The sequence below is a fragment of the Ursus maritimus genome, unplaced genomic scaffold, assembly GCF_017311325.1.
Source record: "Ursus maritimus isolate PB19 unplaced genomic scaffold, ASM1731132v1 scaffold_14, whole genome shotgun sequence".
Taxonomy (NCBI): domain Eukaryota; kingdom Metazoa; phylum Chordata; class Mammalia; order Carnivora; family Ursidae; genus Ursus; species Ursus maritimus.
In genome coordinates, this window is record NW_024423786.1 from 39,661,863 (window position 1) to 39,676,593 (window position 14,731).

The following is a 14,731-nucleotide window of genomic DNA, read 5'->3' on the forward strand; positions in this document are numbered from 1 at the left end:
GTTTTTGAGAGCGAGAGAGAGAGCAAGCAAGTATGAGTGGGGGGAGGTGCAGAGGGAGAAAGAGAATCTTAAGCAGGCTCCACTCTCAGTACAGAGCCACACGTGGGGCTCAATCTCAGAACCCTGAGATCATGACCCGAACCAAAATCAAGAGTCGGACGCTCAACCAACGGGAGCCACCCAGACGCCCCCCCAAAAAATATGCTTTTAAATGTTTTATATGTTTTATTTTTTGTTACAAAAGAAATATATAACAAAAATTCAAAACTTCTGTAAGATATAAACAGAAAGCCAAAGTCTCATATAAGCCCAATGTTCTCCAGAAATATTACTGGACCTTTAGATGCTTTCATTAGCTTGAAACAGGATGGGGAAAAACAGCCAGGAAGAGAAATGGATTGTGTGGCTTGTACACAGCAGCACTCCGGGCATTCGCTGGGTGCACGTCAGCTCTCCTTCATGGCAGCTTCACATTTTCTGTCCCTCTGTGCGCAGGAGGACTGACAGCGCATTCTGCAATACATCTACTGATCAAAAATGCGCGCGCTGACTGTGAAGCTGGATAAAAGTAATAGTGAAAATACTGAGCCTGGATAAGTATTGGTTATATGTAGGAAACACTGTGAAGACCAAAACTGTTGTGTTTGGGAGGCATGTTGCCACAGCAACAGTTCTGCGAGAGCCCTTCTGCCACTCGATAGCCGTCCTTTCACCAAAAACGGCACCTCCTCCTGCTGCCCTACACCCAGGCCGCTGCCCCAGCTCCCCACCACTGTCTTCACACACGTCACTCCAATAGGTAAGGATGCGTGGATCTCTTCTGCCTGCCACGGGCAGCACCTGGTACCCCGCATGCCAGAGCTGCTCCCCCAGCCCCGCACCCATCCTGCACTGACCCCCAGCAGGGCCTCTGAGCCTGAGGGCTCCCATCAGGCTTCAGGGACTTTCTGCTGTTGCCAGCTCCAATGCGCGATCCTTTGTCTTTCCGGCTGAGACCAATCAACTATCAGCTGAAGACATTTTGCGGGCTGGTCAGAAGCCATCGTCACTGCTGTCAAAACCCAGGTCATAGAGCATATTCTTCCCTGGCTCCTTGCACAGAGGGGGTTCTGAACTTCCGAGGTTGAGGTCGCTGAACCAGCTCATCTGGCGGTCCCCCTGGGAACTGGGAGAAAGCAGGCCGTTGTCTTGGGAAGAATACCCACTGAGTTGTAAGATGTTTCCTTGTGCGGCCCTCGTTGCCTTACTGCGCATGACTGTTCCTCCCAGAAGAGGGCTGTCTGGCTTTGTGGGGCTGCTGGGGCCCCACAGGCGCAGGGGCTGAGCAAGGGGTAGGGGGGGCCTTTGTGGGCCAGAAACTGGAGGCTGAGGATACTTAGAAATGAAAGCACAAGTTTTGCTAGGGGCTTGTTCTTGCTTCCTGGCTAGCAGCCTGCCTCTGTGGGATTTCCTGGGCTGCTGCTTCCTGCCTTTCCGCCCTCTTTCCCCAGCTCTGCCTTTCTGTGCAGCCACCAACCTTTCTTCACCAGGGGCACATGGAGACACACCTTCGGTTTGACATTTTTGGCAGGTGTTCTTAATGCTGGTTGCACGGTTGTTTAAGTCCAGGGGTATAAGCCTTGAGGTTCCTTGAGAAACCCGGTCCCTACCACCAGGAACTTCAGGGCCTGGGAAGCCGGAGCCATGGTTCTCAGAGCTGGTTTTAGTAAGGGTCTGCACGGCCCTGTCCTTGACTTGCCGGTTTCTTTTGCTGGTTCCAGCTGCCATCAGCACAGCCTCTTCTCGGAGAGCATCACTTTCCTCTCCCTTCCTGCAGACACCAAACTCTCCAGGCTGCAGGGAGCCCATACTCCCATCCCACACCGCAGGGCGGGCCGGGGCCTGCCACAGAACCGGTTCCTCCGGAGCAGCTCTGTCCTGCCTGGTGAAATGGAGGCTCTGGGCCAGAGCTGGTGAGGTCTGGGAAGTGCTGTCTTTCACGTGCCTGGGTACCCCAGGGACTGAAATCAATCTCTTCAGCTCTGCTAGGACGCTGGCCACATTCAGCTGGCCTAGCTGCTCACACAGCTGCTGGAAGTCCTTGCTCTGCTGGGCAACTAAAACTTCAAGTTGCTTCAGGTCGGATTTCATTTCTATAAATTCTGCTCGTCTCTAGGGAAAGACAGTGAGGAAAGAGTCATGGACACTGCAGCTCAGAATGTACAATGACATGTGCAAACCAACCAAAGGATGTGCCAGCAGAACCAAAGCTTGTCCCTTGCTGGGTGCTTTACAGAGGAAGCATGGCAACGTTCTGGAGCAGGGCCCCTTGGGTCCATATCATGCCAGAGAACCTTGGAGGAGGAAGTTGGCCCTACCCTGGTCCATCACCAAGGTATCTATCTGGCTTCTGATCTTGGCTGAAACAAATTGCAACTTTAAAGGTGTCTCTCTGGGTCTTAGTGACAAAGCTAAAAACATACTTGAGGAAAGAGGTTGGGATCCGCACTTACAGCTTCAAATCTCTTCTGTATCTCAGAGATGACCTGCTCCATGTTGCCTTTGTCGTGAACTGATTCCAACACCAGATCACTCTGGGCCCGCATAGCCTCTTGCACTAAATACAGGAAAACGACAATCACTTCATGAAGACTACGGCAATGCCCACCCTGCCCAGACCACAATGGTGATAAAGGGGGGAGGTGGAGTCTGGCTTGGGCCACATGAGCCTGGTCTGCTAGGAAAGACAGGATAACAACCAGATCAGCCTTGGTGAGGACAGGAAGCCAGAGTAGGGTGGTTCTTCCACTGTCTCTTCTTCCCTCCCTCCCTGAGAACATTCTGGCCAAGGCAGACTTAATCTCAGCAACACCTGGGGACTCTGAAACCTGCTGCCCAGACGATGGCACTAACCTCCTCCTTGGCCTACCTTTTTGGTCCTGTCATCAGAGTGATCTCTTCAGAATGTAGATATGTTCATGCCTCCTCTGAAACCTGCACTGAAACTTCCAGTAGCACCTCAGTGGCCACTGGATAAAGTCCGAATCTTTATTTATTTTATTTTTTAAGATTGTATTTTTTCATTTGAGACAGAGAGAGCACAAACAGGGAGAGAGGCAGAGGGAGAAACAGACTCCCCGCCAAGCCGGGAGCCTGATGCGGGCCTCGATCCCAGGACCCAGAGATCATGACCTGAGCTGAAGCAGATGCCCAACCATCTGAGCCACCCAGGCGCCCCGAAGTCCCAAACTTTGAATTGGCCATGAAGACCCAGGCTCACTTCCCCTTACCCTCTCTGTCCATCTCCACATCTCTGAGGTCTATTTCCTGTGTAATCTCTCTCTCACCATTGGCCTTGTCCATGCCGTTCCCTTGGCTTGGAGTACTTACGTTCTATCCCTTATCAGCTCTACCCATTCCCCTCACTCACCACCTCAGTGCAGCTAATTCCTTTTTTTTTTTTTTTAAGATTTTATTTATTTATTTGAGAGAGAGAGAGAGCACGAGTAGGGGGAGGGGCAGAAGGAGAAGCAGACTCCGAGATGAGCAGGGAGCCTGACACAGGGCTCAATCCTGGGACTCTGGAATCATGACCTGAGCCGAAGGGACATGCTTAACCGACTGAGCCACCCAGGTGCCCCTCAGTGCAACTAATTCCTATTCTTCCCTCTGCTCTCAGCAGTCACCTCCTTGGAAAACAGCATGTTCTGGCTGGCTTGGGGGCTCCTTTTCTCTGCTGTTGGCACCATGTGTGTGCTCTACCATCACTTATCACCTATCACCCATCACTTATTTATCCCCTATTTACACTTGGTCTGTAATGAACTTGGTGACCTGAGTGCTAACCACTCAGGACTGATACCGATTCTTCTCTTTGGCATAGGGAGATTTTACACACACACACACACACACACACACACACACACACACACACACTTAACACATTGTGTTGCAGTCAATTATTGCCACCCTCTTGCTAAATGGGAGGTCATGTGAAGACACTCTTACATTTATTCAACAGTATTTGATGAATATCTACTATATGCTATAAACTATTATAATTTCATATACACATTAAATACATAAAAATATAATTTACAAATAATCAGGAATAATACACCAGATACTCCTTTTATCTTCTCCTACCTATCTAAAGGGTGTTTCAAGATTCTTGACAAATTTTTTTTTAATTTTAGATGGGTAACAAACAACTTGGCAACATGAGAGTGCTTAATTCTTCACAGTAAATGGAAGGAAAATCAGAGTGACATCTGGTGATTGAAAAGACAGGATAACAAACTCAAATTTATGGGATGCTTGGGTGGCTCAGTTGCTTAAGTGTCTGCCTTTGGCTCAGGTCATGATCCCAGGGTCCTGGGATCAAATCCCACATCAGGTTCCTTGCTTAGCGGGGAGCCTTCTTCTCCCTCTGCCTGCTGCTCCCCCTGCTTGTGCTCTCTCTCTGACAAATAAAATCTTAGGGGGAAAAAAAAAACCCACAAAAAAACATATTTGAAAACTTGCCTCAATCTGATAGGGGCTTTGGTTAGTTCCCCGTGTTCTAACTATTCTGTCTCTTTTATCTTCTCTTATCAGCCCAAGGGCAGGAATTTAACACACGCTATCTAATAAAGCTTAAGTGATTTACTTCAGAGTTTCTCTTTAAAATAAAACATAATCCCCTTCCTAAAATGAGTCTTACACTTCATATTTCTTATATTAACATAAATTCTAGATAGATTAACAATTTTAGTATAATTAAGTAAATCATAAAGTACAAGAAGGAAACATGGGGGAAATTGTAACTTTGTAGGGGAAGGCCTTTCTAAGCAAGACATAAAACCCAGAAGCCATTAAAAAAAAAAAAAGGTGAGTTGTGTATTCTTAAGTTTATTCTTAAGTTGTTTATCTTCTGTGTTACATTTATAAATGGCATCTTTTTTCCCATTACATTTTTTGTTAATTTCTGCTACCTTACTAAATTATCTTATGGTTTGTGGCACTTTCCCAGTGTGTTCTCAGACTATCAAGGGAAAACATGAGACTCAAAAAAATGTCTATAAGGGATTGTACCCAGATAACATAAAGAATCAAGCAGCAAAATGGCATCAAACATCTCAATAGCCAGACTAAAACTAGAAGACAATGGAACTATGCTTTAGAAATTCTGAGGACAAAGCACTTCCCCCTAGGATTCTAGACCCATGTGGAGATAGAGGACATTTTCAAACATGTAATGTATAAAAAAGTTCCCCTCCCATATACTCTTTCTCAGAAAGCTACTGGAAGGTGTGTATCACCAAACACAAGTGTAAACCAAAGTCCAGGAAACAAAGGGATCCAAGCTTGGGGATGAGAAAAAGAGGATCCTTAGAATGACAGTGAAGAGAAGTCCTAAGATTGGGACCTCAGGAGTAATCTGCCCAGTTTGGAGCTGGAAGACTGAGCTCCAGGCAGGGCATCTCTAATGAGAAAATGAAACAGAAAGAATTCTTGATGTGTTTGAATGTATTATTTAGAGATTTACAGTTTTATATGAAAATTATTATCAGATACTGTGCTAGGAATATGGAAACAATCTTGAACAAAACTGTCTACTTACATACATGAATTTTTGCGGTTTTTTATTTTGAAAAAATAAAAAAAGTAAATAGGCATGTACATATATAAATGAAAGCTGTAATAAATGCTATGATAGGGATTATAATAAAAATAACAGAGTGGGGAACACCTATTTCAGATATGGCCATCAGAGATGGAGACATTTAAGGTGAAACCAGAAGGATTAAAAGGAGCTAGTCCTGCAAAGATTAGGAGAAGGTTATTCAGATAGAGAAACCAGCAAATGCAAACTGAAAGAGCCTGTTATGACTAGAAATAGACAAGCCAGTGCAGTCTTGCAAAATAGCAGTAAGAAATGATAAATTTTATGTTATGTGTATTTTACCAAAGTAAAAAAAGATTTTTTTTAGAAAGCAAATTTTCTATTACTCAATACAAAGTTAAATTCCATATGTCAACCAATTAGAAAAAGGCTGTTTACTTATGTTTCAAGTACTAGATTCCTATTCCTAAACCCAATTTGTCAAATATTTTTCCAGACATCCTTGTAGATATTTGTAGTAGAAAGCAAATGTAATTATCCTATCCTAGATGAATTCCTAAATAGCGATGTTTCTTAGCAACACTGAACATTACCAACCACAAAAGCAGAGAATGGGGAGGCAAGCAAAGTGTTTAATTCAGTCCTCAGAAAGCATCTATCTGTGGTCCCACATATTCTTTCCTTGTCCCCTGGGAAACGTATATTTGGGATCTTCTCTTTCACAGGAGCTTTTGTATCGAGCTCATTACTTCCAAAGTCTATCCCTTTCTTTTCCTTTTAAAAAGTTCATTTAAGAAAATAACTCAAACCTGTAACAGTATAAAAAAACATGCAATGAAAAATTGACCGATTCTCTCCCCTGCAGACCTTGGTTCCACTTCCTGGAATTTAACATTATGAGCAGTTTCTGGAATTTTGCATTGATACATTGATACATGTGAATATCCATGTATAGATTATAGATCATGTGTGTGTATGTACGTGTATGGGTGTTCTCTAGATGGGGACTCATTTCATTTCTGCTTTGGTCATAAACATCAGGTATTTTTAGCTTTTTTGTAAAAATGCCATTTAAAATCCATTTCCATATTCTAGACAGTATCTCTATTTTCTTTGAAGATGAATTTTTTATTCATTTCTATTTTAGCAATTTGATATGGGCTCTACTGACATGAGATCAGATTCTGATCCTTTTCCACCGATGGCCAGTGGTTTTCCTTTTATGTACTGTGTAGTTTTGCTCTCCCTGCCATGCTGATGACAGCCTGAGGAAAGGTCTGGGGGCCTCCATGTATAAGAAGAGATTGCTCAGTCTCCCATTTTATTTGGGATACCCTTCCCAATTTTCACTAACTGGTCACACTCCTTCACCAGATGTGTTCTGGAGTAAATTATGTGCACACAAGCAGCACGCTGCTCTTGTTATTTAACGATGAATACATATTTCCATTTCAACATGGTTCATAAAGATAGACCTCGGGGTGCCTGGGTGGCTCAGTCATTAAGCATCTGGCTTCGGCTCAGGTCCTGATCCCAGGGTCCTGGGATCGAGCCCCGCATTGGGCCCCCTGCTCCATTGGGAGCCTGCTTCTCCCACTCCCCCTGCTTGTGTTCCCTCTCTCGCTGGCTGTCTCTTTCTCTGTCAAATAAATAAAATCTTAAAAAAAAATTAAAAAAAAATAAAGATAGACCTCATTCTTCTTAATGATTATATGTGCCTTGCTTTGAAAGGCATTTCTCCACTCCAAAATTATAAAAATGTTGCCCATTTTTTCTTACAGTTTTTACGATTTAATCATTACACTTACTGTATTGATTTATATGGAATTTATTTTTATGTATAGAGTTCTCTGTTTTCTAAAGAAGACATTTTTCTGATATTCTTTCTTCTTCCTTCCTTTCTTTATATTTTTTTAAACATTTTATTTTTTTATTTGAGAGAGAGACAGTGAGAGAGAGAGCACAAGCGGGGTGAGGGGCAGAGAGAGAAGCAGACTCCCCGCTGAGCAGCGAGCCCAATACGGAGACTCGATCCCATGATTCCGGCATCATGACCTGAGCCAAAGGCAGATGCTTCACTGACTGAGCCACCCAGGCGCCCCATCTTTTTTTATTTTTTTAAGTAGGCTCCATGCCCAGCATGGAGCCCAACGCAGGGCTTGAACTCACAACCTTGAGATTAAGAGTTGGATGCTTAACATACTGAGCCACCCAGGCACCCCCATTTTCTGATTTTCAATAGAAGCCCCTCCTTTTTATTTTCCTAATGATCATATTTTTCGGTAGAACTGATACCTATTAGGTGGTACTGCTCTTTACTAATTAGCCCACCTAAACCTAAAGTAGATGTGGACAGCCTTGGTAATTCATTCTATCACTCTGGTCCTCAGTCCTCAGCTGAAGAACAAGAGGCGTTAGATTAGATGGCTTGGAGTGATTCCTCTGGTCGAACAGGCAGACCGTGACTGGGGAAAGATTTCATGACCTCACTCTGTGAAGGTGCCCATTACATAACAACACAAGAGAGCACTTTTACACAGTACCTTTCCCTTTTCCTTAAGAGCCACAGTGAGTGCATACCGAAGGCTGCCGAGTGTACTGACTGGCAAATTCAGGGCTTCGGGCCAGCTAGACCGGGCCACACCATATGATGATATGTCTGGTTCCTTTTTCAATGACTAACTTCCTGATCCTGATCACTACCTACCAAGAAAAGGAATGACTCTGAAAAGGCCACTTGTGCCGTTTTCAAGAATGATCTGGCTTTCTAGGAGCGCCTGGGTAGCTCAGTCGATAAGCATCCGACTCTTGATTTCAGCTCAGGTCATGATTTCAGAGTCTTGGGATCAAGGCCTGCTTGAATTCAACTAAGCCTCCATGCTGAGTGTGGAGTCTACTGGGGATTCTCTAGCGCTTTCTCTCTGCCCCTCCCTCCGCTCAAGCTCTCTAAATACATACATACATACATACATACATACATACATATATACATACATGCATAAAATCTTTTTAAAAAGGAGAATGATCTGGCTTTGTAATTATTATGATGTCACAGTGTCTGTTACTGTTTGCCCTATCAATGTGGCTCCTTCTCCTGAGTCTTATTCTCTAAGAAGGAACCATCAGGGTGAAGGATCAGGATCCTTATGCCTACTATAGGCCAGAACCAGTTCTAGTCCTCGCTCTGCCTTGACCTTGTATTGGGAGCTTGGGCACTTCCATTCCCTAGTCTGGGCTAAGAATGCCACACCTTTGCTGCATGCAATCTTCCTTTTTGTACTTCACCTAGTTTTAACGTAGAAAGCAGAAGGAGTGCTTTCCTTGGGCACTTACAAATGAGTTATTCTATCATCTTATACAAAGGAAGCATTCCTGATTTGCTTGTGCTCTGTCTTGTTACTTCTTATGAGGGCAACAGTCCCAGGCTTCCAGAACTGCTTTCCAAACAGATGCACAGTTGCCCTGTGTGTGGGATACCCAGGTTGGAAGCCAGCAGACAGTACAGTGCTTTTTTGCAGACAGATGGAGATTAATTTCTAAGCCACACAAAGACATTAATTTTTGTAAATCATGAGCAATCCATTCCAAAGCATTTAAATAAGTTGACTTCAATTTGTTTAAAATAAAAAAATAAACACAGAGACAAATGCAAACAAGTGCAGATGCAGTCATCATCTTGCTGTTTAGTTGAGAAGCTGTTGGCTCTACAGGGGTGTCTGCCTAAGGAGAGCAATGGTATGGCTCTCTCTTCTGTTCAGTAAGAGCCAGGACCATGGTTTTACCTAAACATAAATCACTAATTTGTAGAGCAGGAGACTTTACAGATCACTAACTATAACTGAAATGGAGAAAGATGCTGTGATTCACTACAAAACAGCTCTCGTTGAAACCAAGGCAGCAAGAAGAAGATTAGGTGACTGGAGTATTTCTAACTCCTAAGGGAGCAGTCTTCATTTCTAAGTCCTGAGGGAACAATGTCTTTACAGACAGCACAGCCAACAACTCATCAGGGACTCAGGGAGGCTGTCGATTCACTTCGGGCAGTGAGCTGAGAATCTGGCAGAGCTGCGTCTCTGGCAGAGCGGCGGGACTAGTGGGTGGAGGGTTAGTGCTTCACAGAGGGCGTCTAGGGACCAGGAACACTCCCAGCACCTAGGTGGGTCCCACTACCCAGTCCAGCGTGCTCCGCAGCTCTTCAGGGCTAAGCTGCGTGTACCCATCCTCTCCTCTGAAACACTATGGAACCTCATCCCTGACAGAAACGTGGCTAGGGTCAGAAAGTTCAGTTCACTGTTCACTAGTGCCCTCTGCTGATAACCTCAAATACAAGATACTCACATGTCTTGGCCACAGTCTCCAAACAATCCAAAATAGACTGGCTTCTTGAGCTGAGATGTTCCTCAGACTTCTCCACAGATGTCTGCAACTAAGCAACCCCAAATTAAGAATGAATTCACAGACCATTGCCTTATTTTCCAAACTTGGAGTATTGTCATTTAATGATAAAAAAAGGTAGTTAAAATACTGCTATGCTATATGAATTAAGGCCAATGTAATTAGTACACTTCTTAAAATGTAAAATGTTCTAATTCCTTGACATGTAGCTATACTTACCCTGTGAATGCTTTCTCTGATATGGGAAATGAAGTTGTATAGAGTCTCACTAGAATAAGCGAGAAAAAAGAAAATAAATCTTTGTGAAATACTGAAAAAGTATGTAACAGAATTGATGCCATGAACATGGCAGGCCTCCTCCTGGTATAGCATCAACACAGTGCTTGATTAGCATTGGATCAGCCCTGAAGAATTTTAGTGTCCAGCTACCAAAAAACGAGAACATTGACTTTTTGTGACCATTGCCAAGGCAAACCACTTTTTTCTTTTTAAAATGTACTCTATGTGTATCTTAAATAAGATAAATATTAGCAACTCAAGTGGTTACTACAGTAAAACACACCAACTTTCATATTCCTAGGAGCAACGGCTTCAGAAAATAGTGACTTCCTTCAGGTAGTCCAAAATTCCTGGAAACATCTTAGCCTAACGATTACTTCTTTGACTGTAAGAATGGGTAGAGATGATTCTGGGAGTAATATTTCTTTTTTTAAAAGATTTTATTTTATTTTGAGAGAGTGAGCAGGGGAAGGGACAGAGGGAGAAGGAGACAGAATCTCCAGCAGACGTCCCGCTGAGCAAGGAGCCTGACTCCAGCTTCATCTCACGACCCTGAGATTATGACCTGAGAAGAAATTAAAGGGCCCCTGGGTGGCTCAGTCATTAAGCGTCTGCCTTCGGCTCAGGGAGTGATCCCAGGGTCCTGGGATTGAGCCCCACATGGGGCTCCCTGCTCAGTGGGAAGCCTGCTTCTTCCTCCCCCACTCTCCCTGCTTGTGTTCCCTCGCTTGCTGTCTCTCTCTGTCAAACAAATAAAAATCTTAGAAGAAGAAGAAGAAAGAAGAAGAAGAAGAAGAAAGAAGAAGAAGAAGAAGAAGAAGAAGAAGAAGAAGAAGAAGAAGAAGAAGAAGAAGAAGAAGAAGAAATAATCAAGAGTCAGAGGCTTAACCGACTGAGCCACCCAGGTGCCCCTCTTTTTTTTTTTTTCAAATATTTTATTTATTTGCTTGTTTGTTTATTTGAAGTGGGGGGAGAAGCAGAGGGAGAGGGAGAAAGAATCCGAAGCAGACTCTGTGCTAAGTGCAGAGCCCACCCTGGGGCTCAATTAAACAACTGGGAGATCAAAACCCGAACAAAAACCAAGAGTCAAACACTTAACCAGCTGAGCCACCCAGGTGCCCCAGCAATATTAATTTTTAATGAAAAAGAAACTATAACAATTATTCCTCAAATATTCCACTTTTGAAAAGATTCAGACATGGATTGTCATTAAAAATTTTTTATAGGTTTTGTTTCTTCAATCTACACAATATAAGTGCAAATATCAGGTTTTGAACCCTAATAGGACTACTCTTCATACCAAGTCTTTTGGATGCTCCGCCAGACTGACTTTAAAAGGAGAATTTTGGGGCGGTTCAATGGCTCAGTCAGTTAAACGGCCAGTTCTTGGTTTCGGCTTAGGTTGTGATCTTTGGGTCGGGCCTCGAGCTCAGTGGGGAGTCTGCTTGAGAGTCTCTACCTCTGCCACTTCTCCTGCTCATGTGCTCTCTCTCTTTCTAAATGAATAAATAAAACATTTTAAATAAATAAATAAATAAATAAATAAATAAATAAATAAATAAATGGAGAATTTTATAGGACCACTAGGGGTCTACAAATCTTACTTATTATGAAAGAGATTGGGATGGACATTACCTGAAAAATTTCAGTGTCCAGCTACAAAAAATGAGAACATAGACTTTTTGTGACCATTGCCAGGCAAACCAGGCAAACAATAAAAATATTAAAAATAAAATAGTTAATGAATTAGGGGCACCTGGATGTCTCTGTCGGTTGGGCATCTGACTCTTGATTTCAGCTCAGGCCACGATCTCAGGGTCATGGGATTGACTCTGTGCTGGGCTCTGGGCTCAGCGGGGAGTCTGCTGCTCTCCCTCTCTGCCCCTCCCTCCTGCTCACGCATGCACACTTGAGCTCTCTCGCTCTCTCTCTCAAATAAATAAATCTTTAAAAAAGTTAATGACTTAAGGATATTAAGAACAGAATGCTATTAAATTATAAAACCAGAGAATAAGAAAAGGATCTAGAAATTAAAAATAGCAGAAGCAAGTAGAATAGTTAGAATATAAAGTTAAGGAAATAGCATAGAAAATAGAACAAAAGACAAAAGAGATGGAAAATAGATCAATAGAAAAAAAAAAAAAGAGGATAAATGCAGGAGTTCCAACACACACCCAAAACTAGAAAGAAGAAAGGAAGAAAGAAAAGTAAAGAAGAAAGAAAAATTAAAATATAGAGATTTTCAAAGATAACAAAAGAAAAATTCCCAGAACCAAAAAACACAAGTTTATAGGTCAAAAGGAACACCTCAATGCCCAAAGATTATGACATGCTACATGAAGGCACATTACTGTAAAATTTCAAAAGTCTATGGATAATGAGAAGGCCTTAAAAACTTCCAGAAAGAAAAAAGCAAGTGATGTACACAAGATCAGGAACTAGAGTGGCAACAGACCTCTTAAAAGCAACATACAAAGTGATACGGCAATGACAACAATGCTTTAGAAATTTTGGGGGAAAATAATTTCCAATCTAGAATTCTATATCCAGCCTAATTTGCAATCTACTGTGAGGGGAAAATAAAGAATTTTAGGTGCCATGCACCCATTGTCAGGAAGTTTCTGGAATATATGCTCCACCTAAACCAAGGAGTAAACTAAGAACAAAAAGGAGATAAGATCAAAGTAACAGAGAACTCAACACAGGAGAGAGGAGGTAGGAATGCCTAGGATGACAGTGAAGGGAGAACTCAGGATGACAGCTGCGCTGCAGAGCAAGAGAGTACCAAGTTCAGATCAGAATTAGGAAGGGGACTCTGAGAAGAAAATGACACTGAAGAATTTCTGATGTGTTTGGGTATAAAACAAGGAGCTTCTGGGGCACCTGGGTAGCTCAGTCAGTTAAGCGTCTGCCTTCAGCTCAGATCATGACCCGGGGTCCTGGCATCGAGCCCCATGTTGGGCTCCCTCTGCTCATGCGTGCTCTCTCTCTCTCTCTCTCTCTCTCTCACACACTCTCTCTCTCAAATGAATAAATAAAATCTTTAAGAAAAAATAAAACAAGGAGGTTTTTAGTTCTGCTGCAGAATTTGGGGATGGACTGTGATTCCTACATGGAAAAAGCAGCAAAAAAGAAAACAAGGCAATTTTTAAGATCAGGAAAATGTAATCATAGTATATATAATTTTTCTAGGCTATCTAGATAAGGATTTAAAGATTGAAAACTGATTTTTTTGTTTTGTTTTTAAATATTTTATTTATTTGTCAGAGAGAGCACGAGCAGGGGGAGGGGTAGAGGGAGAGGGACAGGGAGAAGCAGACTCCTTGCTGAGTAGGGAGCCTGACGCAGTGCTTGATCCTAGGACCCTGGGATCATGACCTGAGCCGAAGGCGGACGCTTAACTGACTGAGCCACCCAAGGGTCCCAAATGAAAACTGATTTAACTAAAATGATGGAAGATGAGAAGTTTATGGTGGAGGAAGCAGAGACGCAAATTTTTATTCCAGGGTAGAAGTCATTCTCTGAAGCTGAAAAAAAATCAAGAAATGACAATATAAGCTATCTATCATATGCTATAAGATATATGGACCTAAGTACTAGCATAGCTAAAAGGGTTGCAAGTTGGTTGCAAAAAGGAAAAGGGAACTAAAAGTGGGGGAAAACAGGCCTGCTGTTTTTCACTATAATCCTAATTGAATTTTATTTTATTTTAAGATTTTATTGATTTATTTGACAGAGAGAGCACACAAGTAGGGGGAGCAGGAGGCAGAGGGAGAGGAAGAAGCAGGCTCCCCACTGCTGAGCTTTCAACTCTTGATTTTGGCTTAGGTCATGATCTCGGGGTCATGGGGACCAAGCCCCATAACCAGCTCCTCACTCAGCACAGAGTCTGCTTGAGATCCTCTCGTTCCCTCTCTGCCCCTCCTCCTGCTCGCTCTCCCTAAATAAATAAATGAATAAAATCTTTAAAAAAATATGTACATGTAAAAACTTGATTAAAAAATACATAAAAATCGAGGTGCCTGGGTGGCTCAGTCAGTTAAGTGTCTGCCTTTGGCTCAGGTCATGATCTCAGGGTCCTGGGAGCAAGCCCCACACTGGGCTCCCTGCTCAGCAGAGACCCTACTTCTCCTTCTCCTTTGGCCTGTCTCCCCCAACTTGTGCACTCTCTCTCTCTCTGAAATAAATAAAATCTTTTTAAAAAACCATAAAAATTTAAAGATGTCTAAAGTCTAATAATGCTACCAAAATTCTTCCCGTGAAAGCCCCTACTATATTATACCACCACTTATACCATGGTATATCACCAGTTAAGAGTGATTCTTTATTCTTATGACCTCACTCCTTATTAGTACATTTGGGAACCGATGTTCCCAACAGGAAACTATATTATACAAATTAAATACTGTTTGTGTATAATTTTATATTGAAATGTTTTTTTCAAAGATTTATTTATTTTGAGAGGTGGGGAGG

The 14,731-nt window shown here is 42.7% G+C and overlaps 1 protein-coding gene across 1 annotated transcript in view; it reads right to left on the reverse strand.

The window, feature by feature from the left end:
* Positions 1-211: 211 nt before the first annotated feature.
* IHO1 (interactor of HORMAD1 1) overlaps positions 212-14,731 on the reverse strand; it is a 37,014-nt gene continuing 22,494 nt past the window's right edge. Inside the window, exons 5-8 of the mRNA XM_008703793.1 lie at positions 10,199-10,247; positions 9,923-10,010; positions 2,493-2,596; positions 212-2,151 (exon numbers count right to left, since the gene is read on the reverse strand). Of these exons, the coding sequence (XP_008702015.1) occupies positions 1,033-2,151; positions 2,493-2,596; positions 9,923-10,010; positions 10,199-10,247 (1,360 nt within the window). The 3' untranslated portion in view covers positions 212-1,032. The remainder of the gene's footprint in view (positions 2,152-2,492; positions 2,597-9,922; positions 10,011-10,198; positions 10,248-14,731) is intronic.